Source organism: Mytilus edulis, unplaced genomic scaffold, assembly GCF_963676685.1.
Source record: "Mytilus edulis unplaced genomic scaffold, xbMytEdul2.2 SCAFFOLD_112, whole genome shotgun sequence".
Taxonomy (NCBI): Eukaryota; Metazoa; Mollusca; class Bivalvia; order Mytilida; family Mytilidae; genus Mytilus; species Mytilus edulis.
The window spans coordinates 63,713-91,337 of record NW_027267621.1 but is presented as its reverse complement, the minus strand read 5'-3'; the positions used below and the strand labels follow the sequence as shown (position 1 = coordinate 91,337).

Genomic DNA, 27,625 nt, shown 5'->3' with positions numbered 1-27,625 from the left:
CTTTAATTTGTTCACCTTATCAGTCCGAAAATGCATTTATTAAAAATAAATTTATAACTTTTTGTGTTGTCTACAAACGTAATTCGAATATATACGTTTAACATAGATAATTTATCTCACGAATGAGTACAATTGAACGTCTGTGCGTTTTATCTTCTTATTATCGGATGGTTATTAGATAAAGCATAAGTCATCGGCGCGCTTACGATTACGTTAAAATATGATTAAAAACCAAGACTTTTAATGATTGTATTTTAAATCCCGGCATGCAAAAATCAGGAGAAAACGTCACGACCTACAGGAAGTAGTTGATATTTTTTCATTAATTATTGAATTTCTCCTTTATTACTGCACATATAGCGATAAAACTTTGTGAATATATATATTATGTCATAATGAACATATTTAAACCATAAGTAAAAAATCGTGAATTTTCCCTTTAATGCCAAATTAGAGTTTTTAACCTAATTTCACAGTCCACTGAACATAGAAAATGATAGTGCCAGTGGGGATTCCATGTACTTGGGACCTATTCTTATTTATTTTAATTAATACAAAATATGGATTGATTTTCATGAATTTAAATAATTTCCAAATTAAACAATCTTTTCTAAATTTCATTTCACAGGCAGAAATTAACAGAGTAGTTAAAGATAACAAGTTCCACAGCACATCAGATAAAGGGTTTGAATCTGCCGTTACCTGCATTGTTAGCTTTTTAAGTGGCCTCCAACATACTCCAACAACAAGAGATAAGGTGAAGCAAAGAGTAAAGAAAAGAATTTATAACCAACAAAGTTACCAGAAAACCAAGTAAGTATTATATACATGTACTGAATTCAAATTAACCAAGCTTAAGGTAGATGGGGTGTCTAAATTTTAATCCATAGAATTTTTTAATACTTTGCCACAATGTAGTTTATATTATATAATGCTTTTTTTTTTCAAAAATAAAAAAAATATGAAGCTGACAGATTTTGTATAGATTATGCATGGAAAACCCAATTTTCCGCAATGAAGCATAAACTACACCATAGAATTTTGAGATTTATATCTTATGAAAAGATAGCTAAAATAAAATGCTTTCGGAAAAAGTGGGGCCACCGGACCCGTTTTCTTGCTACTTGATAAAATAGGTAAATTCCTAACACATTCTATTGTAAAGTTACTTTAATCTGAATTATCTGCCCTTGAATTTGCGGTACCTCCCCTTAAGTGGAAAAGTTGGAAAAAATTTATTCAAACAAAAGTGTTCTTTTTTTTGTAAAATACAACCATAAGTATAATAAAACATGTCATTTTCTATATTGAAATGAAAGTTCTTACACCTGAATTATCTACTTCTCTAAAAATTTGCACATTTTATTAAAGATCTAGACTTTGTTTTCTTGAATTTCCATATCCAAGATGGAGGAAGACACCCTATCTACCTTAAAAGAGAAACTGATAAATCTTTCCATTTTTTGGACCACATAAAAATTTCTGTCATATTAAGACATTTTGTTTTCAGACAATCATGGTAGCAAAAGTTTTTAAGTAAATGGATCATTATGAAATTGTACCACAAGGTTCCATACTACAAAGGAAGGTTGCATTTGATTTTGGGGGTTATGATCCGAACTATTTAGAAATAAGGGAATAAAAAACAAGCATTTTATAAAACTTTTAGATAAAATGTTTGTCTTGACCAATTTAATATGATGAATCTGAATTGTGTACCTTAAGGATGTTTGCTTCTCTATTTTTTGAATTTTGTCAGATTTTCGGAATCCTCTGGTTTTATCCATGTATTACCCTTTGAAAAATTGGCACACTAACTCCTATATTTCTTTTTATATTTTTATTGCATATAGGTTAAGAGGCCATATTTAAAAATCTTATAAAATTGTTGTTATTTTTTTATAGTTTTTTAAACAAAAAAAGTGCCAATGTTAAATGTAAGAAAAATCTAGAGAGAAATAATTTCCCGCCAAATTTTCAATGGCTTATATATCTCGAAAACAAGCACACGGACCCTCAATTTTTTTCTGCTTTTTTAGTTTCATTATTTATATCCTATCAATTTATAACAGTCTTTTAAAAAGCTTGTTATTTTTAAACAGAGAAGTGAACATCCTTAACTTTTTATATTTTTTTTACTTGTTTTCAAGTTGGTTCAAAATTGAACTGTGTTCGCTTAAATTAATAATCAAATTCTCCAGGTCTCTGTTATGTGCCTAATCTTAATTATTTATTAGTACTGTGAGTTGTAATGTCCTTGTACATGTATATCAATCTGATTTAAATGTGTTTATTAGCTATAGGTCTTGGTAGGCATTGGTCTGCACTGTTTTCACTTTTAATATTCATGAGTTATGGTCCTTGACTGTGAGAAAAATTAAAATAAATATAACTTTTCTTGCTTTTTTTTTTATAAATTACATAATTTCTATAAAGAAATATGAATATTGTTATTTCAAGGCAATTTTTCCTTTTGGGTATTCATGCTACCAATGTTAATTTCTACAGTACATAGAAAATACATGTTGTAAGTGTAACAATGTAATCATTTACTGCTCAAATATAAAAAAGGAGATGTGGTATGCTTGCCAATAATAAAATTTTTCACTAAGTTAATATAGACAACTGTATGGCGATCAACAATGTGAAAAAAAAACTTTTAGTTGGCATTAAAAGGCCCAGACTTGAAATTATGAACCAATTCAATTCATGGCCTACTTTCTAAAATTATAATTCATGTAAAAGAACTATAACAGACATGATTCATTGACACCATTGTTTTACAGAAATTGTGTACTGGACTAAGTTTAACCTGGGGAGGGGGGCATTCACTTTGGCTGTTCGGATATTTAAAAGTCCTTGATTGATTGAAAAAGTAGTACTTTTTTTTAGATTTTTTGTGAGATAATTTTAGAAACACTAATCAAACCCATTCTGAAATTTTAAAATGTTTTTACTGTTATTAGAGTTCAATCTTTTTCTGACAATTCTCACTTATGCTGTTGGTGACAGTCCATGATTAGTAGTTTTTGGCGCTTTTCTGTCTTCACTTGGAACTTTACAACAAAAAGATTTTAATTTGGAAATCTGTCCTCCAATTGGACGTTTATGTTTAAAAAAAAAATGTGGTATGACTGCCAATGAGACAACTCTCCACAAGAGACACAGAAATTGACAACTATAGGTCAACGTACAGTCCCATATTGCACATTAGTATACTTTTGAGAACATTTCAACTACAAATTCAAACATATTATTCTTTATATGAAAACAGATGTAAATATTAATTTTAAAGATTTTCTTGTGCTGTAATGGAATTATTGGCCCGAATAAGTACAAACAATGGATTGCTGTCACCTGTAAAATCTTTTTCAGTATTTAAAAAAAAGACTTACCAATGAGTTTTCAACTTGAGTTAAGAAAATTATACATGAATATTAAACTGAAATACAAAAATGATATTAATGAACTGAAATGCAAAACTTTACTTATGAACTTAACTTTTATTTAGACAGATTGCTGAAGCCAATGGTGTCAGTGTTAAAAAATGCCAATCTGTAGCTGTAAAAAGAAACTTAACTTACCCAATTGAAACACCACCAACAAATACCAAGCAACCAAGAAAATCTTCTCCAGTCCATTCATCTCCAGTCCTTTCATCTCCAGACCGTTCTTCTCCAGTCCGTTCATCTCCAGTTCGTTCATCTCCAGACCGTGCATCTCCAGTCCGTTCATCTCCAGTTCGTTCATCTCCAGACCGTTCTTCTCCAGTCCGTTCATCTCCAGTTCGTTCATCTCCAGACCGTGCATCTCCAGTCCGTTCATCTCCAGACCCTGCATCTCCAGTCAGTCCGTCTGCAGTCCGTTCGTCTCCAGTACATTCTTCTTCAAGTAGATCTTCTCCAGGTCAACCCGTCACGTTGAGCTCACCTGAAGCTGTTGGGTCACCAGAAACAACTAAGTCATTAAATCCACAAGATATCATATCATCACCAGCATCAACTTCATCTTCTGTCACAACAAGGGTTAAAGTCTTCAAGAATTCTTCTGGTGTAACATTTCATATTCAGGACACTGTTTGTATTGCCCGTGGTAAAAACAGTTGCGATTATGCAAAGGTAACAAGTGTTTGGAACACAAAGGTGGACATAACTTACTTAAAGAAGACAGCAAAGGGCTTGAAAACATGGATCGTTTCCCATGACAAGCCATATACAGACAGCGTTCACATCAACACAATCTTTTTTTCATTTGGGAAAGCAGAATGGTCGTCCGACATTCATTGTACAATTAAAGATAAGCTAGCCAAGTTGTTTGAATAGGTGAACCAAATATGAATCAAAATTGTTATATTGTGTGAAATGCTATCAAAAGGCACATGTAGCTTTGAATTGAACAATGCCATGCTCTTATTATATAAACTGCAAAATATTTCACAAGTGTACATGTTTGCTAACTTGTAATGGAGTTATGTTTATATATATATATATATGTAGGATCATTTCTCAGTATTGTCAAAAATGTTTACATTAATCATGATAATGTTTTTAATAAATAATCAGTGCTTTTTATTCCTGTACTTTTTTTGTGGTCATTTTGAAGAGAATAATCTATGCATCCTGAAATGAATCTTAAAACCCTAGAAAAAAAACCAAATGATGGTTTTGAGTATATATTTTTGAAAACACACTGTGTTGCTATTATACATTAAAATAGAACATAAGAAGACACATGATACATGTAAACAACACTTGCTATTTTTCATCAGAAAGTATAAAAAAGACACATTGAATCCTCCATACATTGTCTATGAGCTTCATACTTTTATCTCTATGAACACCACTGAACAGAATTAAATCAAACTATGCAAATATGTTTCTGTCTCTTCGGGCTGTAACTTTGTTGTTTAGTCTTGTTATATTTAGAAGGTCTTCTCAGACCTCAATTGGTCAATTTGGTCAAATTTCAAAGATGTATCTTTAATTTTTTATACTTGTTTAAACTTTGGTGTCTGTTGTTATATCAAAATGTCTAATTGTGAATTTCGAAGCCTACAAGAATTTGTTACTTCTTTCTTATTGCGCATATTTGATGTTGATCACAGAAAAACAATCTCAGAAGTATAGATCATGAAAAGGTGTCTACACATTTTTGGTTTTTGGACATGCAAGACCATTTGATAAGACCTAAAACAATTGTGTAGGTAATTTTTCTCGCTTTTTTTTATTGATAGATATATATGTGCAATAAAAGCAGATTGGGTGATTAATGCTCCTAGAAGCCTCAATATAATTTATTATAAAATACTTGTATTTAAATGATATTTTGAATATATAAATTCACAACTTATTAAAATAATATAAATGGTCAGGGAATACGACATTTAATGGAAAATAAGGAAATGAAAATCTAATTACACATGAAGTAATGATCACAACACAATAATTTTCATTTTAAATATATTCAATTTATTGTTATTTTTTTTATAAGAAAATTCATATAACAAATACAAAAATATAGCAGGGACAGTTAATATTTTTGTTATTTTAAATCAATCGATCATACTATTTAAGGTGTAATGTTATTTTTTGTAAATAGATTGAAGAAATAATGCAATGAAATAGAAAATCACAAATTTCGATCTAGGGAAGGGAAGCAACTCTTTTATATAAACAAATACAAAAATATAGTCATGAGGTAAGGAAAGTTATTATTTTAATTATTTTAAATCAATCATACTATTCAAGTTGTAGTTCTTTTTGTAAATAGATTGTTGAAATAATGCAATGGAATAGAAAATCTAATGTTGATGATTAAGGGAAGGGAAGCAACTCTCTTGTATAAACAAATACAAAAATATAGTAAGGAATGTTAATATCTTAAATATTTTAAATCAATCATACTATTAAGGTTGTAATGTTCTTTGTGTAATTAGATTGTTGAAATATTCGCAAATAGTAAACATATTTAATCTGATTAGAATATTTTGTGCATAGCTACTTTTTTGATTGTAATTATGTTCAAATGCAATGAAATAGAAAAATTAAATTTTAATCAAGGGAAGGGAAGCAACTCTATTATAAATTTTTCCCTGTATGGTCAAGACTAATTCAGACTATGTCGAGACTAATTCATACTATGTCGAGACTAATTCAGACCATGTCGAGACCAGTCGAGACTAAATTTAAAAGTCGAGACAGGTCGAGACTGAGTCGAGACTGATCAAGCCTGGTCGAGACCAGTCGAGACTGTTCAAGAATTGGTCGAGACTGGTCGAGCATTGGTCGAGACTGGTTGAGCATTGGTCAAGACTGGTCGAGCATTGGTCGAGACCAAATTTAGACTTTAAAATACTCAATCAGACTTAATAAGTAAAGTCGAGACCTTAGTCGAGTACAAATCAGTACAGTTCAGTACTGTCGAGACAAGGTCGAGCCAGGTCGAGTAAAATGTGTGCTCGATTTTACTGGTCGAGCACAAAAACTGGTCAATTCAGACTCTGAGGAGTTTGTAGTGGAACTTTGATATCCTTGAATCTGTTTCTGAGTTGTGAAGAACTAACGTACAACTAACAGTGGGATGGTTATTCAAGAAAATTACTACAATAAAATTGAGTCTAATGTTAAAATGTTAAATAAGTTGAGACTCTTAATGTCTAGCAAATTTTCGACTGTAGATGAACTATTATTAAGAAAAAAATAAGATAATAAATAGTAAATTCAAATCGTATGAATCGTATGAATAATATTGGCGAACAAAAAAAGTATCACATTATGTCGTCGGACAATTGTAAGATGCTAAGATAGACTAAAAATGTATCGAAAATATAGCACAAAAGAAATCATGAAATAACTCGGTGCAATCCCAATTTAAGATGCAAACACATCAAAAGAAAAACAAAATCACACCATATCTCCACATGACACAAAACAAAAAACCAACTGCAATCAGCAAATAAGACGCAAAGAGTCACAAGAAATTAAAAAAAAATCCATTCGCGGGCAACTGCCGACTTATTATACTGTATGATCGAACACAAACATAGCCAAAATATGACACTCAAGAAATAAGACGCAAACTACATTACAAGAATTGTAAGATCAATAATTGATGTATAAAAAATAATTCCGAACGACAATTGGTTAACACAAACAAAAGGAATACAACGATTTAAATCTATGCTACCCAAAAAACTCAACTTCACAATGGTCAACCAATCCGGGTTACTGTATAACTAAGGTGTAACAAAATGTGTAACAAAACTTTTTAAAATAATACAGAAATTATGACTGTCGGTGTAATTGTAATTGTTTAAGAAAAAGACATGTCAAGCATGCAAATATTTTTTTTTTTAAATAGTTTTAATCACTTAAAAGTCATGTGATGTTACATATATAGGACGGGTGTGTTCGATGCGTAAATTAATTAACAAAACCCCGTCATATAACATTCAACTTTGAAGTTGCGTCAAAATGTCAAATTTAGGTGTGCCACTTAGGGAATGGTCTTAAACGATTGACAATTCATTTTTCAATTTTTGTTATTTTTCCCAGATTTTTTCTATATAATATGTCGAGCAAAAAAAAGTAGCAGTTTATAAGGAGACCCCCGAAATGACGTAACAGCTTGACTTATGGTCGTTTTAAAAACGATTGCTTGCAAGTTGCATTGTGAACAATTGTACAATATGAAAATTAAACAACGTGAATGCAAATATTTATAATGACTTTACGGAAAGTAACTTTTGTGACTATACAAAGTTCGTTACACTTTTCTACCTTCTAAACACAAGAGGTCGAAATTCTTTTGTTCTATTTAAACCGCATATCGGACTGCATAACAAAATTCAGAGTTCATTCAACAACAAAGTGGAAAAAACTTATATATAATTAGAACAATATCAAAACGTCATCCCACGAAAAATTGAAAAAACCTTATGATCTGAACAAAATCAAAAGCGCTTTCTACGGAAAAATGAAAAGACCTACTAATAATCAGAACAAAATAAAAAAAAAATAAAGGGATTTTCACAGAAAAGGTGAAATACCTATCAATTATCAAAACAAAATCAAAATGTCTTTCCACGAAAAAAATGGAAAGACTTTTTATAAATCAGAACAAAATAAAAGATTAAGCGCTTTCCACGGAAAAGTGGAAAGACTAAATCAAAATGTCTGTTCATGGAAAAGTGGAAATAAACATGAATAAAAGTAACATATAATTTATACAATATAAACACTATTGCAATTATTTTTTTTGTCTTCTTTTAAAAAAATAAATAAATAAAATATCCAGCAATAATTGTGCATTTAACTTTGTTCCCGCTCTCTTTCCAAGTTTTTTTTTAAACAAGTGGGTAAAGAAACACGGAATTCAGTAAACAGGACAGTTGACTATTAAAATATTGAACATGGTTATTGAATCTTTTATTGTATAAATCGTTCTTTCTTTAATGAATACCCACTTGAATAAAAATCTTTAGAAGTTATCGATAAAATATGAAGAAAATTATTACTTACATTTAACACCGAAAATTGTATGTCTTTGATTTTCACAACTATAAATATCTGACGAATCTTTTAAAAAGTCATAAACATTTTATTTGGTTGTTATAAAAGTTAATCGAAAATGGTAACAATAGTGGTATATCCCCGCCCTACCCGTTATAAATGAAATTATGTGTGATTCACAATGTGAGCAAGGCGAAAACTATTGTATTTGGTGTCGTACATGTGTAGTATTGTTTGAACATATGCAATGATAGAGCTCTTCTATCCATCTTCGTTCTTCAAAAGTGTATCAATGTGAAAATAGTATAGATATGTATTAAGTTTCATCACATCGAATGCAAATAATTTTGAAATACAAAACAAATAACCAAAACCATTTTATAGGCTGTGATAAACCTAAAAAGTGAAAAAGGGAGTCGAAAGATACTAAAGGGAAATTCAAACTCATTAGTCGAAAATAAACTGACAACGCCATGGCTAAAAAAGAAAAATACCAACAGACAAACAACAGTATATCAGAAACTAAAAACCGAGCAACACGAATCCCACCAAATATCAGGGGTGATTTCAGTTTCTCCAGAAAGATAAGCAGATCCTGCTCCACACATTGCACCCATTGTGTTGATCGTCAGTCTACAAACCCGGTTATAATCCATATTCGGTAGGCCACATTCGGTGTAAATGGGATGAATTTTTGTTACGACAAGTGGAATATTTCCGTAGTCATCTTTGAAACAAATGTAATAATTCCATAATTTAAAAGGTTATAAACCAATTCGTGCTTGCGACCATGAAAATTTCGAAAAAAATATTTTAACGTCACCTCTTGGAACTAACTCTTCCTTTTGAGGGTGACTAGGATAGATGGAATGAAGTACTAATCTAAAAATCAATACTTGTTCTATGTCACATAAAATATTTATTGTTATATAAACTCTGAACAATAAATGAGGCCAAATATGCATACCCTTTCGGATCACGTTACGTCACCTCAAGTTTTTCGTGGTATACATGTAAATCAGTCTTTAGTTTTCAATGTTTTGTATTCTGGTGTTCTTATTTATTATATTTTTTTTGCAAGGCGTTGTCATATTTGGCTAGGATGAAATTTGAAAAAAATAGACAGGACAGGAGTTTTGAGTAAAAAAAAAGGCAGGATGAGACACTTGCAAAAAAAAAAAGTCAGGATAAACTAAAAAAAAAAAAGGCAGGACCGAACAGAGTGAAAAATAAAAAGGCAGGACAGAGATTACAGCTAAAAAAAATGCAGGACAAACTTTTTCATCCTAGCCCCCCCCCCACGGGGGTCCGAGGGTTGGAACCTCCTTTTTCTACCCCCCTTTTTGAACGAATACATTTCAATGGGACATATGGTTGGAAACGGAATCTCCTACAAAGGTTAAAAAGGATACTGAACTATATGTCGAATACGTGGATATACCCCCTGAATTTATATTAGTAAGTCCAATAAATGATCCAGACATAAAATCTGAAGTATATAAAAATTGGAAGGGACATTACAGCAGTAGATTTATACTATTCACCAAAGTTTCATAGGAATTTTGAGCTATAGTCTGCAAATTGCAACCCAACCTCTTTTTATCCAAAACATTAATTCTGAAATTTCTAAAAATCGAGAGGGAGCTTACACCAATAGATATTTATTTATAAACAATTCACAAAAGTGTCTTGTGAAATGGTGACAGCAGGTTGAAGTTATTGTAGCACCTGATGATGTAAGACAGACGATCAAGACAGGCGTATACAAATGTATACAGCTGAAATATACAATCATTTAACTCAATAATAGTTTGAGTGATGTTCTTTTAGTGACGTAATTCTTCGATTCGTTTAGTGACTTAATACACTGACCCCTGTAATTGAGGGGATGAACATGGGAAAAAGCGAGACATAGCTATCCTACGATCAAGAATCATGTCAACCTTAGAGGCGGATTAAAGGGAAGGTAAGAGGGTTGGAACCCCTTTACTCCTGGGTTAGGAACCCCTTTAAAAATTGGCGGGATACAACCGCTCGTATTGGAAATCATAATTGGTATATGTACAATACACTAGGGATCCTCTTCGTCTGGTTCCCGTCCCTGTAATTGAGGGGTGAACACGGGGTAGTTCCCACTTCCATCACCCTTTTTTATGAAGCATATAATTTTTCTATTTTACTACCCACGTCACCCGGTTCCCGCCCGATTCCCAATTCCCTCTAACCTAACTCCCATTCATTCCCAAGTCTCGATTTTAGATCATGTCCACCACAAGGGCGGATTAAGAAGTGGAAGGTCCGAGGGTTCTAACCCCCGTTTTCTCCTTAATTGGGAAACCCCTTTACAAACTGGCTGGATCCAACCCCTCGTATTTGTTATCATAATTGATATATGTACAATACTAGATCGGAATCAAATAATTAATTAAAGAAAATATTTATTATTTGAATCAAATAGGAATAACAGCTAAAGGAAATCTTCCGTATAAAAGACATTAATTGTCCGTATGATGACCATAATCAAATAGTTACCACTATTACAGCTAACAGTAAGAGTTATGTAGTCTATTGAACATCAATTGAAAAAATATTTAAAGAAAGGAATATGCATGTAAATACACCTTTTTCAGCATTTACCCTGTCCCATTGGTATATGTTTGCATTTCGTATAGCTTTACACACTGTGACAGTGTTGCCTCTAACACATTTCGATCGGACAGATTGTCACATAATGTGCAGAAGAGTGGAATCAATGGGGTATTCAGTAAAATTACAAATATCATATAATAAATCAAATGATACGTTTCCCGGAAGTGGAGAGAAACCTTATTTTATAAAGCATGTTTTTAATATAAATTCCTTGATGGAGATTTAATGATTAATTATAAATCCCCTGATGGAGAGCTTAGTCGATTCTTAAATTGAGGGGTGTAACCGCAATGGAAAAACTTAAGTCGTCTGCAACGGTCAAATATTCTACCTGGATGGAAAATTTCGAAAATGACCTATTTGGTCAAATGAATAATTCTTTTGTTTATATTGTTGTTAATTAATAATTAGAACAGTTCTACATAGTACAATTTTATACCGTAATACCACCTACGTTTCTTAACCTTAATGTATATGATTTTTTTTTTATTAAAGCTTCACTGAACCGTGAAATTGACTTTAAAATAGTGCTCAATACGACTTTAGCCATCTAAGACTGTGGTAAAACAACCTAATGTTTAGATTATATTATGAAAGTTATTTATTTCAAAACAAATTGATGTTGAAACCTTCAGACTCAAACGTCAACCAACACTTAAATCTGAATTGGGGTTGTAAAAACTCATTAAAACCACAAGGCTTATAAAGTTTTGTGCCAGTCGCGTGTTTCGTCTATATAACACTCGTCAAGGGCGCTTGAATAAAAGATGGTTGGAAATCAAAATCAAATACGAGATTGAAGGGCCAAGTCCAAAAATTCGATAAAAATATGTGAATAACGGACCAGGCCATCTTTGCTAGGGAGTAATAGGACCTAAGTGTTTCGAATCTATAATACTAAAATTACGAGGTCCAATTTGTCAGCCGTCATCACGTAAAAACGACGAATCAAAGAATTCAACTTTATATACAACTAATATAGCACAAAGGTGTAGATTAAAAATTACACCACTCCAGGCCCTTTTGTTTTCCACGTAATTAATATCGCCAATAATTAGGAAGTTCCGGGTCGAGTCCGATACCGATACCAATAGTATAATCACCTGTTACCTATTACCTTATCTGTACGTTCCGCATCTGACAGGCGCACCACCAAACGGTGTATTCAGGATTAATATGCTATATAAACGGGTCATAATCACAGGGTCGACACTACTAAATTGTCAAATTGTTACCTATTGTAGTATTTTAATCCGTAAGACTTTCTAAGATAACAATACAAATACTAAAAATCTGGACTAAAAATAAGTTTCAATTTGTTATCGGGAATGACGTAAAACAGCGAATCAAAGAATTCAACTTTATTTATAACTAATACAGGACAATGCTGTTGATTAAAAAATACTCCATTCCAGGACCTTTTGTTTTCCAAATATTTAATATTACCAATAATTGATAAGTTCCAGTTCGACGGGTTCAAACAGAAAGATTTGAAAGCAGAGAAAATTGTGTATCTTATAATCGGCATGACTTTATCAGATGACAGTAATACTAAGATAAAGCTTGCGCATAGTTATATACTTTAATTTAGTCACGGACCCGCGATATCACGGGTGTGTTCTAGTAATATAAAAAAAATTGTCAATATGACAATAAAATTATGAAAACTTACAAGTCACATTCTATTTCAAAACTAAATGGAAGTTTTTAAAGAATTCGATCTATATTCTTTCCTTCATAATGAGGTTAATATCTTAATTGTATTGTAAACACTATCACGACTATTTTTGAAAAGTGTACGCTTAGAACTTTTAATACGGTAGAAGTTGGTGGGGTGGGACTAAATCTGTGATCACATCTTACCGGCTAGCTCGAACGGACGCCAAACGGATGAAAAACAAGTTTTCGTTGACAAAATTGTATCCGTTGGGAGTCAGTTGGTATACTGACCAAATAAAACGGACGGGTAACACATGACTAACGGACAAACACAGGATATGCAACGTACGAGAAACGGAAACGTACCGGACAGATCGAATGTCAAACGTACATCCAACTGACGAGTACCGCATAAAACGGACATCTGACGGAAACGTACCGGATAAAACGTATGAAAAAGAAAACCAGAAATAAAAGGCGGCAATAATACATGTAAATCACATACTTTTGACCTTAAAATAATTAAAAAGATTCCGTGTAACAGATTTTAGTTTATTCTTCAAAATGCCGTCAAAAAGAAGAGGAAAATAATGTCTGAAAAAAATGCGAATAAGGCCGCCAGACCAAGATTCAGAAGTCAAGCCAAATATAAAATTTGATGCAACTGAAACCCCACGAGAAGGCTTCCCTCGACCATTTCAATTGGTTTTACATCCGTTTTATCCTGTACCCTTCCGTTAATGTCAGTTTTCATTCCGTGCATCATCCATTTTATCCGTTATACGTCGGACCGGTAGAAGTCTGTTTGTGAATTGGTCTACTGGACCTCCAACGGATATATAACGGACAATATAACGGATACAATTTGGAAACGGAACGGACGAGTACCGTATAAAACAGACGCCTACAAAGTTTTGAACATGCTTTACATTTTCCTACGGACAGAATATTAAGCTGGTTCTCGGCTGATTACTACACTTTGTTCATAGACAGCCGGTGAGATCCGGTCTACTGTAGAATCTGAATAGTCTTCGAATCAAATCACGTGTATAATACCGCACTTCACATTGTTTGCGTTATCCGGTTAGCTTAAAATATACGCACAGAATAAATCTAGCAACTGTATAAATTCTATGACATTGTCAGAAATAAAAATATATTAAATTTAATGTCATGTTTTTGGGGTAATTTTTAAATAATTTTCCTTTTAACAAAGTTGATGAATATCGGGGAAATATCTCCAGTATGCTGTGATTGGTCCACATAGATTTGAAAAACCCAAATCATCGAAATATCTGTACGTTTTTTTAATCTTGAGGCAAGTAAGATAATAAAAAAATCATTAGAAATGATGCGTTTTAAAGTTATTTCAGTTTTGTGTTGTTGTTTTTTCTCGCGTTCTTGGTGTTTGAGTGTTTTTGAGCAAACATATGAACCCGACGAGAGTTAAATATAAAAAGTAAGGATATGAAATTGGCGTCTATTGCATGAGAAAAAGAATAATTAATTGTCGTTTCCTTAATGTGCATTAGCAATTATTTCATGCACATTAAGCACAAAATACAAAAAAAAAGTTTCTTTAGATATAAGAAGATGTGATATGAGTGCCAATGAGACAACTCTCCATCCAAGTCACGGAGCCTTGGCTCACACCGAAGAGCCAGCTATAAAGGGCCACAAAACATTACTAGTGTCAAACCATTCAAACAGGAAAACCAACTGTCTAATCTATGTACAAAACGACTACTACTGAACATCAGATTCCTGACTTAGGACAGGTTCTAACAATTGCAGCGGGTTTAGACGTTTTTAAATGGTTCCAACATTTCACCCTTATCTGAAACTATAGTGTAACATCACAACATAGAACGACACACTATAACATATCAATAGAAAAAAACTCAATAAATAGACGTAGTAACACAAATGAACATACGCTGAACGAATATATTTGATCTGTGATACAAAGTAAGTACAAAGTTGATAAAAATAAGGGATGAATAATTAAAGTAAAAGTATTATACCGCTGTGAAATGTTAAACAATTTAAAAATAACACCAATTTTGAAAAACAATTCCGCCATTTGCACTAAAATTAAACACTGGTAAATGAAAATAATTTTGTTGTTAGTTATACTTCTTCTGTCTGTATAACCTTCTGTTTAGGAACACCAAGAAATATTCTAAATGGTACATGTGGGGTGAATATCAACAATAAAAATATAAAATTGGTGCTCGATAAAACTTCGTGTTTTTCATGTACAGGTGCCTGAAGTGTGATGTATATGTCGTGTACATGTTATTATTTTGTACTGGTTATTACTTGTACAAACATTTCATACAAGTAATTACTTGTATGAGGTCATCATACAAGTTATTACCTGTACAAAAACAATTGTACAAGTAATTACTCGTACAATTTTACTGAGAAAAAGATAATAACTTGTACAAAATCATTATACTACCTTGGCCTATTTGATATAGTTTATGACTTGGACCTAAAGGTATAAACTTTCAACATATGTGTACTATTTGTATATCAAATATATGAGCAAAATTTAAAAAAAAAAGTCACAACTAAGGTGTAAAGATGCAAAACAGTGTAGAAATAGTATACTATGATGAAAATAATTAACATGTGGCATAACAATAAATCGGTATTCACATGGGTAAGAAAAAGTGAGAAAATTAGTAATGTAAAGGAAGCCAAATTAAGCACTTCAAAAATACTTTTTATCATGCTTTATGTTTGAAAATGAATGGTAGAAGGGTTGTTTTTTTGTTGTTGCTTTTAACGACTTTGTCACTTTGCACCAGTAGTATTTAATTAAGTGGCAACAAGCTGTTAAGCTGAATTTGCTCAAGGTATCATGTTATCTTATGTTGTTACTCTGCGTCCGTCGTTTGTCTGTAATCTTCTAACATCTGTAATCTAATACACACTTAAAAAATAATACCTTACAATCGAAAAAGAGATCTTTAACGTACAAACCTTATAGAGGAGATGGTCTGTGTACAAGTAATAACCTGTACAAAATAATAAAATGTACACAACATATATACAGTATAAAAGGAGAAAGGAAATAATTTTGATGTTCATAGTACGAAGAAGTGAAAATTTATAGTGATTCCAAACAATTAGCAAAGCGGGTATATAGTCCAGATATAACCCTGAATAATTAAACATTAAATAACAAAAAAACGCATTACAAATAGTTTTTATTGGGGCTGGAAGGCGTGTCTAATGAAAACCACTGACCTTCGATCGGAGAACTGACATTCCAAGTTAATTAAGATTGTAGTCGAACGCATCAGCCACATGCCGGATTCCAACTTACAACATCAGTGTTGACAAGCTAGTGATACAGAAGTTCGACTACGTAGACCACTCGGCCATCGTTTTAGGAAGCATTTGATATGAGTAATTTGTAGGGACAATTGCACATAGAAGATAGACATATTCATGTCATTACCATTCAAACAGTTAATTCAAGGGAAATATATCATTTCTTACAGGTATTTGATATATGTGAATTTATTACAATTATTTGATTGTTTATTTGCAGATGGTCACTAACACAAACAAATAAACAGACACCAGTATTTGAAAAAATGCGAAAATTGCTGCATTTCATTGCATAACAATAGTTCACAATGTACTTTTCTTCGTGAAAAAGGGAAAAGGGGGAGGCCAAGAGTCTCTCTTCGTGCCTTCGGTATCACATTCAAAAATTACATTTTCCTCAATTATACAATTGGTATTTGAATAAAATGATAATTCAACCTGAATCAAATTTTGTCTTATTTCAGTTTCAGACGTACCATTTCAAGTTACCCGAGATTTTAAAATTTTGGTCAACTGTTTAGCAATGTGTTGTATCAAACCAGTTTTTGTTTTGTTTATTTATAGTATTAAGCAATTTACATAACAGTCAGGATGTTGAAAAGTTGACGATATGAAAACTGTCTCTATGGTCTTGGTATTATATAAAATTGCTTAGTAATAGATCTTTCAACTCCACATTTTGATACAAATCCTTATGCAACTGTTGTTATGTACAATGTAACAGTGCTGATTTTCAGACGCGTTACGTTTTCGCAAATTTGTTCTCCGTTTGCGCTAGAGAGAAAAAATGAAACCACATATATGAAAATATCTCGAAGTGAGAAACAAGCCATCATACATATCCATGTTTACGGAATGGACAAAAGTATTTAAGAAACGACTACCCTTGTGTCTGCCTGAAATGAATTTCACATATCGACTTATATGCAGATACGCATAATGTTCTTACCAATATTTCTAGCATTGTTTATGAAAGTTTTTTTATTGTGTAATATTGATAAAATAAAATTTGGTATATTATACCGCAATAAACCGTATTTTATATTCATGATAGTTGTTGACATGTATTTCTTTTACTTCAAATTGTTTTACAGTCTCTCATAACTCATATTAGAGTGGCCCTTGATGTTAATTTTTGTTTTACTATACTATTTATTTCAAGTGTAACAAGTGGTGATAAAGTATTTAGTCTAGTCTGGGTAAATCCAGGACAAAGTTTACATACTATATACAATCTGTGCATAAATTGTAAAACACTAACACGATGCATCAACGTTTCTTTCTTCAATTGTGAATGTGTGCTAGTTTTCTTCCTGGCGGAGCTTATGAAATTAGGTCATGTTGCATAATTAAGGTTGTCAAACTGTTCATTTAAGAAATGAATTCTTCTTTTTGTAACTTCATTGGGGTGTAAAAGGGTTGACCGAAGTACATTTTGTTTGAAGCGCGAAAATACAATTTAGCTTCACCAGGCGCGTGCAGCCAACAAGGTAAAAAATCGGAGGATGTAAAGAAACTTTTGCATCTAAATGTACAATGTTTTTTTAAATTATTTCTGCCGCTTATTGTACATTGCGATTCTTAAATAAAAAATAGAGCAGTTGTTTAAGTCAAATAAAATGAAGTCTCAAGATTATTATCAAGAAAGAAACAGGAAAACAAACGTGAAATTTTGATTGAAAATAGATATATAAGATATGAAATATATGGAACCACAGTCTTGCAATCGAAAAAGGGAGATAAATCAAAAATCCTCGAGAAAACAGACTTGGCAAACTATATGCAATGTTCTTGAAAAGAAGAACATGTTGATTGTAGTATATATGAAAAATTAATTCCAGTTGTTGGATAACATTGAAAGAAAAACTAGTTTGTTTAAAGCCAACGGCGAAAAAGAAGTTTGACCGGAAAAAAAATTATAGCCCCCCCCCCCCCCCCCAAAAAAAAGAATCATATGGTTGCTGCATAATTCGTCAAACGCGCGATTCTACGTCAAAGTTAATGTTTTTCTTACCATGTGTTTGTCGGTCCAAGTACTTAAAATCTTTCAATCCTTTATAGGTGGATTTTACATACATAACTAAAGTCGTATAATAAAAAAGCAAAATGAGGTTGTTAAATTTGATGTATGCCTTTTTACTTTTACTGTTAAAACTGTGTTTTTTTTTGTGATATCCATTTGACGTGACTCTGAACAAATGCATCCGTTTATTACATTGAACAACAACATTATTTTATTTCTACCTGTTTGACGTCAAACGCGCGATTCTACGTCAACGTTTATGTTAATCTAACCATGTTTCTGTCAGGGTGAGGATTCGGTCCCAGTACTTAAAATCTTTCATTCCTTTAAGGATGGATTTTACATATATAAATAAATTCGTATAATAAAAAAGCTAAATGATGTTGTTAAATTTGATGTTTATAGATATAGGAAGATGTGGTGTGAGTGCCAATGAGACAACTCTCCATCCAAATAACAATTAATAAAAGTAAACCATTATAGGTCAATGTACGGCCTTCAACACGGAGCATTGGCTCACATCGATCAAAAAGCTATAAAGGGCCCCAAAATTACTTGTGTAAAACCATTCAAACGGGAAAACCAACGGTCTAATCTATATAAAACCGAGAAACGAGAAACACTTATAAATTATATAAACAAACGACAACTACTGTACATCAGATTCCTGACTTAGGACAGGTGCAAACATTTGCAGCGGGATTTAACGTTTTAATGGTACCAAACCTTCTCCCTTTTTCTGAAACAATAGCATAGCATCACAACATAGAAAACCACACGATAAAATATCAATTGGAAGGCTTAACTCAATAAAAAAAAACGTAAATTAACACACTATGAACGATTACATTTGATCTGCGATACCTGAATGCAAATGCACAGTAATTGTTAATAAAATATTAGGGACAAACATTCAAAGCCAAAAAGCAAGCAAACAAGTCCAAACAAAGCCATGGCAAGACACCACAGCGAAATATTTAACCCTTCGAAAATAATCACTTTTGGAGAGAAAAAAAAAACCGGTTTTAATAATATTTACAGGTAAATGAAAGATAACTTTGTCGTTTTAGGTATACTACTTTTGTGTATAAAATTCTTCCAATAATTAGGAATACCAAGAAAGTTCTGTCATATAAATACATAATTTTACACTAGATACAAATGGGGGTGAATATCAACAATAAAACTATACAATTAGAGCTAGCTAAAACTTCCCTGTACAGATTTAAGGAGAATAATCTTGATGTGCATACACATGTAGTACAAAGAAGTGAAAATTAGTAGATATTCCAAATAATCAAAGCTGGTACATGTATATAGACACGATCCATATTAATATATGCATGTTTGGGCTTTTTTGTTACATTTGTTTTTATAGTGATTAAGATGACAACACAATATTGCTGTTCTTCTATTTTTGACATTTTTATCGATTCTGTCTGTTTGTTTTGTTCACGCATCGTTGTCAATATAATAGGCAACTTTCGAGTTCAATGCATTTCCGTCAAAAACTTTGGTTTTAGTGAACACCATTCGTGCGTTAAGGGGCGTCGTCACTTCCGTTCTAATGTTGAGCAAGTGGTTGGAAAACTATAAAGCTATATTGCACGATTCATTCTGCAAATTGAATTCTCATAATTGTATTTCAGCACTGCATTCATTAGGAAATTGTTATTAAGTACCTACAGAACAAATATTATTTCTAGTTTATCCTGCACAATGACGATCACTAAGACGCTTGATAAACGTTTAAGGTGGCTCGGGACTATTCGAATGCGCATAATTTCACGCATGAATTACAAAAGTATTTGTCGTAAATTCGATATAATTTTTTTTAATATTTTGATTGATTAGAAATGTCAAATCATTGTAGTTATGTAACTAATAGAATATTTTCGTTATTATCGGTATTTTTTAAAGGGTGAAATGACAATTCACCCATTTTCACCATTTTCCCGCCAAAATTTGGGTTTTAAGGTAAAATATTTTTTTTTCCTTATTTTTTATTGGCTCATTCTTTGGGGCTATATTCCAGCTTTTCATATAACAGTTTTGGACCAATTGTCGTAGAACGTTTTTTTGATATTCCGAAAAAAATATGTCAACAACTCTATTTCCCCAATCATTTCATTGAAAAATGGTCCCTTTTACATACCTGTTTAAAAGTAAAATTTTGAGCTTAAATGGTCCGTGACCCCCTATTTTTTTTTGACCAATTTGAATCATTTTCTTTAAAGAATAAAATAACCAAAAATACGGCACTTCTGATAGAAACTTCGAATACGCCCGAGCCACCTTAAAGTGCAGGGATACAGGAGATCCCCTCTATCTGGTAAATGACGTCATAAAGGCGCGCATAATTGACGAGTTTTCTCCGGTGGTCTATTGGTGTCAGACCACCAATTAAAAGTCCCTATTTGTTCAACCAAATTTTGCAATTTTCATAGCTTTCTAAATTTTTTATCTTAAGTTTAACCTCTTACAAACCAGGTATGTCCTGAATCGTACAGGTATCACCTTTCTTCATGCCAATTTTCAGCATACCTTTAAAGCCATATAAGAAAGAAGAGACCTTCCGAATGGATGTACCACTAAAAATAACCCCTGGTTTTCTTGAAATCTTAAATTAGTATACTATGGAGCGCATTAATCCTCAATTTTTATTGTCAACTCGTAGACAAGTAAATTTGGGCTCAAAATGGTCTTTATATATTTCTCTTTCACCAAAAGTTTCATTTCTGCAAATTTGTTGGGTAGTTTAAGTAAACAATGACATCAAATGCACTATTTTTTGTCCGAGTAGGCCTACTTTCACGTTCTAAATTTGAGGGAGTAATTGGTGGTGTGACACCTAAAGAGACAAAAAAAGTGATTAGAAATCTTTTATTTTGCTTTATTCTTAATCCTTAGTCAATTTGTAGTTAAAAACAGCCTATCTGAGCATTATGCGACTTATATTAAAAATTTCACAGCTCAATTTAAACTGACTGTAATGTATGACTTTGATAGAAAATACTTGAAAATTTCATTTAGGGCTACAGGAACATAAACTTTCAATATCAAGATCAGTTTTTGCTGAATTTTCTTTGTTTGTTCTACTTCTTTAAAGACTTTCCACAATTTTTGCAATGAATTTGGTAAAAAATCCAAGATATTGAAGTGTCAAGGAATATTGACCCCCCTTTTTTTCATCTGGTGTCAGAAAAGTACTACAAATTGATCAAAAGTGCAGTCATGGTCATTTAACTGTGTTTATTTACATCAGTTGATAAAATTTAAGATATAAAAATTTCATTTGGAATAATAAATGGTACTTTTGTGATTTTCTGCAGTGTTTACATTAGGCTATGCTATCTGCCAAGTGCATATTATGACGCAATGATATAAGGGGTAAAAATCAAATAATTTCATTAAATCTACATGACAAAATTTGTTTGGGGGTAGTAAACAACCTATGTTTCAATGTTTAACACCACAGAATAACTTTCTGTGCATTTATAACATTATTTAGGACATTTTTTATATAAAAGCATATTGTCAGGGTGGGAAAAGCTAAAAATAGCACAAACTCAAGTTTTAGGCTCTAAATTTGCAATATGTGACATTTTGCCCCCAAAAAGATTGAAATGTGGCTACTATTATCTCAAATGATCAGTTACATGTAAGACAAAAAAAAAACAATTGTTTTCTGATTTTGATGTTTCACCGCATTTTGCTAAAGAGACAAAAAAGTTATTTAGAAATCTTTTATTTTGCTTTATTCTTAATCCTTAGTCAATTTGTAGTTAAAAACAGCCTATCTGAGCATTATGCGACTTATATTAAAAATTTCACAGCTCAATTTAAACTGACTGTAATGTATGACTTTGATAGAAAATACTTGAAAATTTCATTTTGGGCTACATGAACATAAACTTTCAATATCAAGATCAGTTTTTGCTGATTTTTCTTTGTTTGTTCTACTACTTTAAAGACTTTCCACAATTTTTGCAATGAATTTGGTAAAAAATCCAAGATATTGAAGTGTCAAGGAATATTGACCCCCCTTTTTTTCATCTGGTGTCAGAAAAGTACTACAAATTGATCAAACGTGCAGTCATGGTCATTTAACTGTGTTTATTTACATCAGTTGATAAAATTTAAGATATAAAAATTTCATTTGGAATAATAAATGGTACTTTTGTGATTTTCTGCAGTGTTTACATTAGGCTATGCTATCTGCCAAGTACATATTATGACACAATGATATAAGGGGTAAAAATCAAATAATTTCATTAAATCTGCATGACAAAATTTGTTTGGGGGTAGTAAACAACCTATGTTTCAATGTTTAACACCACAGAATAACTTTCTGTGCATTTATAACATTATTTAGGACATTTTTTATATAAAAGCATAGTCAGGGTGGGAAAAGCTAAAAATAGCACAAACTCAAGTTTTAGGCTCTAAATTAGGAGATAACTGTATTGTATTTTAAGCTCCGACGGCATCAATTGGGGATTTGATGGTCGCAAATTAAGTTTACTGGCGACGCGTTAGCGGAGACAGTAAACGGGTATTTGCGACCATCAAATCCCAAATTGATGCCGTCGGAGCTTAAAATACAATATTGTTATCTCATTTCTAATGAAACTGGCAGAAAACAACGTTAATACATGTATTTAAAATCTGTAATATGCCGTCTGCGCTTGCGCGTACGTCCCATAGCATCAATTGTCAATTGATGCCATGTAAGAAAGTGACGTTATCCAATCAAAATGAACGTTACAAACGTTGTTGCATTAGAATTTGCAATATGTGACATTTTGCCCCCAAAAAGATTGAAATGTGGCTACTATTATCTCAAATGATCAGTTAAGACAAAAAAAAACAATTGTTTTCTGATTTTGATGTTTCACCGCATTTTGCTAAAGAGACAAAAAAATTGATTAGAGATCTTTTATTTTGCTTTATTCTTAATCCTTAGTCAATTAGTAGTTAAAAACAGCCTATCTGAGCATTATGCGACTTATATTAAAAATTTCACAGCTCAATTTAAACTGACTGTAATGTATGACTTTGATAGAAAATACTTGAAAATTTCATTTTGGGCTACAGGAACATAAACTTTCAATATCAAGATCAGTTTTTGCTGATTTTTCTTTGTTTGTTCTACTACTTTAAAGACTTTCCACAATTTTTGCAATGAATTTGGTAAAAAATCCAAGGTATTGAAGTGTCAAGGAATATTGACCCCCCTTTTTTCATCTGGTGTCAGAAAAGTACTACAAATTGATCAAAAGTGCAGTCATGGTCATTTAACTGTGTTTATTTACATCAGTTGATAAAATTTAAGATATGAAAATTTCATTTGGAATAATAAATGGTACTTTTGTGAGTTTCTGCAGTGTTTACATTAGGCTATGCTATCTGCCAAGTACATATTATGACACAATGATATAAGGGGTAAAAATCAAATAATTTCATTAAATCTGCATGACAAAATTTGTTTGGGGGTAGTAAACAACCTATGTTTCAATGTTTAACACCACAGAATAACTTTCTGTGCATTTATAACATTATTTAGGACATTTTTTATATAACAGCATATTGTCAGGGTGGGAAAAGCTAAAAATAGCTCAAACTCAAATTTTAGGCTCTAAATTTGCAATATGTGACATTTTGCCCCCAAAAAGATTGAAATGTGGCTACTTTTATCTCAAATGACCAGTTAAGACAAAAAAAAACAATTGTTTTCTGATTTTGATGTTTCACCGCATTTGCTTAAAGGTGTCAGACCACCAATTAAAAGTCCCTATCTGTTCAACCAAATTTTGCAATTTTCATAGCTTTCTAAATTTTTTATCTTAAGTTTAACCTCTTACAAACCAGGTATGTCCTGAATCGTACAGGTATCACCTTTCTTCATGCCAATTTTCAGCATACCTTTAAAGCCATATAAGAAAGAAGAGACCTTCCGAATGGATGTACCACTAAAAATAACCCCTGGTTTTCTTGAAATCTTAAATTAGTATACTATGGAGCGCATTAATCCTCAATTTTTATTGTCAACTCATAGACAAGTAAGTTTGGGCTCAAAATGGTCTTAATATATTTCTCTTTCACCAAAAGTTTCATTTCTGCAAATTTGTTGGGTAGTTTAAGTAAACAATGACATCAAATGCACTATTTTTTGTCCGAGTAGGCCTACTTTCACGTTCTAAATTTGAGGAAGTAATTGGTGGTGTGACACCTCGAATTTTATGCGACTGTCATACAAGTGAGAGGTTTAGCTAGCTATAAAACCAGGTTCAATCCACCATTTTCTACATAATAAAATGCCTGTACCAAGTCAGGAATATGACAGTTGTTATCCATTGGTTTGATATGTTTGAGCTTTTGATATTTTCATTTGATTAGGGAATTTTCTTTTTGAATTACCTCGGAGTTCGTTGATCTTGTTATTTTAGTTTTATTCCAACTATCTTGTGAAATTTTTTTTATATATAAAAATGATCGCTGTAAAATTAATTTTTATGATAACTTGAAAACTGGTAATTCATCACCATTTATGGAGTATCGTTTTGGATGATTTTAAAAGTAATAAAAGAATTTAAAATAATGAAAGTTTTAAAATTTTCCTCGAAATGCTCGGATTATAACACAATATTGACTGCAGTACCCCTATTTTTTGACATTTTTACCTATTCTGTCTGTTTGTTTTATTCACCCATCGGTGCCAATAAAATGGAATTTGACGAGACTGTCACTGAGATTTAGCTAGCTATACAACCAGGATTAATCCACCATATCTACATAATAAAATGCCTGTATCAAGATGTGTTTGAGCTTTCGATTTTGCCATTTGATTAGAGACTTCCCTTTTTGAATTTTTCTCAGAGTTCAGTAATTATGTGAATTTACTTTTTATGTCACTTCCAAAGACCAAAAATTATTAAATTATTACACCCTATATCAAAAGAACATGTGACAATAAGGCAGCAACCATTTGATTTTCTGGGGGGGGGGGGGGGGGGCTATGTTTTTTTTTCTGGACAAAAACAATCTATTTTTTTTCGCGACAAGTCGAAAACAATTGTTTTCTTTCTATTTTAGCATTACATATAGTGGCAGCTGAGGGTGAAACAAACAATTTTTTTTTTCTCAGAATGAAAAACAAATTATTTTTTTCTCCAAAAACTGGAAACAAACTTTTTTTTCCAAAAAAAAAACATAGCCCCAGAAAATCAAATGGTTGCTGCCTAATCGAGTTATTTTTCCCAGTCATAACAATTGAGGACAGATGCAGCTTAATTTTTCATGTTTATTATGCCTATTTCTAGACTGCATTAATGACTAATGATTCATTTTCAATTCATATTGCACGTCTTTATTTGAAGAAATATGGTATGCAAACGTGTATGGTAGTTTAAACTCTATGTTAAGATAATGTTAAGACTGCTGCTTTAAAATAGTATATAATTACAGCTGAACTTGCTGGACAAGATATAACATACAGGCCATTTTGAAATGATTTTCAATAAATAAATTCACAGTATCACTGCGTCAATTGTGCAAAGGAAAACAAAAATAAGGTGATTTTCTTATCGATTTATGTAAATATTTACAGTAAATGTGTATAATTAGGAATCATGTATTAATCCTTGAAATCGTCCTAGAGTTTGACTACTTGGGGTATTTTATTGACAAGAACGGGTAAGGCCGATTTTGGTCTCAAATTTTAGGTTCATCTGACGAAAGATTTTGGACATTTTTTAAACACTTAAGTGTCTATTTCAATTGATTCAATTAGTTTATGTGAAAGATTTTTACTGATTTAGTCATTAAAAACGCTCCGATTAAAGCTTAAATATACAAAATCTATCAAATATGCCAAAAAAAACGTCACTTTTCAGATGGTTTTGTCAAAATTGAAAGTGGCCGCATCCATGTTCTTCCTCAACCTTTATATATGTTATGTAATATCATCAAATACAACTTACATTTCAATATTATGAATGAATACGAATGCGGCCACTTTCATTTAAGACGGAAACCGTCTAAAATTTAACTAAAATGCTAAAATTGTGAAGATTTCAGTAATTTAGCATGACTTAATCCTTTCATGGATTTGGCTATACTTTTTGGGAACTTTTGGATTATAGCTCTACATCTTTTATATAAGCTTTGGATTTTACATATTTTGGCCACGAGCATCACTGAAGAGACATTATTTGTCGAAATGCGCATCTGGTGCAGAAAAATTGGTACCGTTAATGTTATTAATGATGCTAGTACCCGATATGTGCATTATATTGTCAAAACAGTCCATATCTATGTAGCAGAAGCATTCTTCTTTCCAGTAAATAGCTAAAAGATTACATTTTCACAATTTTGTAAAACTGCTATATTTTGGGGCCAAAAAGGGGTCTTACTGAACCTACTCCTTTTAAAAAGACAATTTTATTGAAAGTTGAAAAGGGGACAAAGGCGATGTATGAGATACTTAAAAGGTAATATTTCCTAGCATATCAATTTCTTGACAGTTAGATCTTTTTGATGGAGTAGTTAAACCTTGTCTGTTATGTGAATCAGAAATATGGAGATTGACTATCTGTGATATTATTGAAAAGGTTCATTTGAAATTTTGTTGGTTGCTCCTGACTCTAAAATTTTCAACTCCCAACTGTATGTTATACAATGAGCTAGGACGTTTTCGACTTACATTAATGATAACTAAGGATTATATCCTACTGGTCGAAATTGGAAAACCGTCTACGTTTTCTTGTATTATATATAAACTACTGCACCACTTTTATTGTACCAAAACATAGTTTTTTAATGGTTAAGATTTGTTAAAAGTATATTTAATGAATTTAGATTTTCCGGAGCACACAGCTCTTATTAAATGATGAACGGTTGAAACAGAATATTTAAGCAAGATTGTGTGATCAATTCAAACAAATATGATATAAGAATATTCAAAATTGTTCGAAAGTTTTGATGTGTATCCCTCAGTTTTAGTTTGTAACCCGGATTTGGGTTTTTTTTTCAATCTATTTTATATGAATACGGTATACTACCGTTGCCTTTATTGAATCGTCGTATTTTAAGAATTTATTTTGTTTTAAGAATAATTTGACATTTTAGACGAAAAAGATTTTTTGAAATTATGTAATCTTAGTTTATGTAGCCAAAAACTTCCAATCGAACTCTGAAGATAGATCAGTAACAAAAGGGGGAAGAGAAAAAGTTATTTTTGCATTCTACACAATGGAGATGAATTCCATTTCGTTATAAATTGTTTTCCTTTTAAAGATGAGAGAAATAAATTTATAAATAAAACCTTGAATATTATTTACTAAAATTATGTCTTCTACAATTAGGACAGATTTAATAAATGTTAGGTTGTACGAGTTATAAAAAAGCCAAGGCCGTAACTAGTCTCTTTTAATGTTGA

At 31.8% G+C, this 27,625-nt stretch overlaps 1 protein-coding gene across 1 annotated transcript; it reads left to right on the top strand.

The window, feature by feature from the left end:
* Positions 1 to 467: 467 nt before the first annotated feature.
* LOC139505684 (uncharacterized) lies at positions 468 to 4,569 on the top strand. The gene is made up of 2 exons (XM_071295174.1): positions 468 to 813; positions 3,512 to 4,569. The coding sequence occupies exons 1-2, from the start codon at positions 494 to 496 to the stop codon at positions 4,320 to 4,322; spliced, it is 1,131 nt and encodes a 376-aa protein (XP_071151275.1). The 5' UTR covers positions 468 to 493; the 3' UTR covers positions 4,323 to 4,569.
* Positions 4,570 to 27,625: the final 23,056 nt, after the last annotated feature.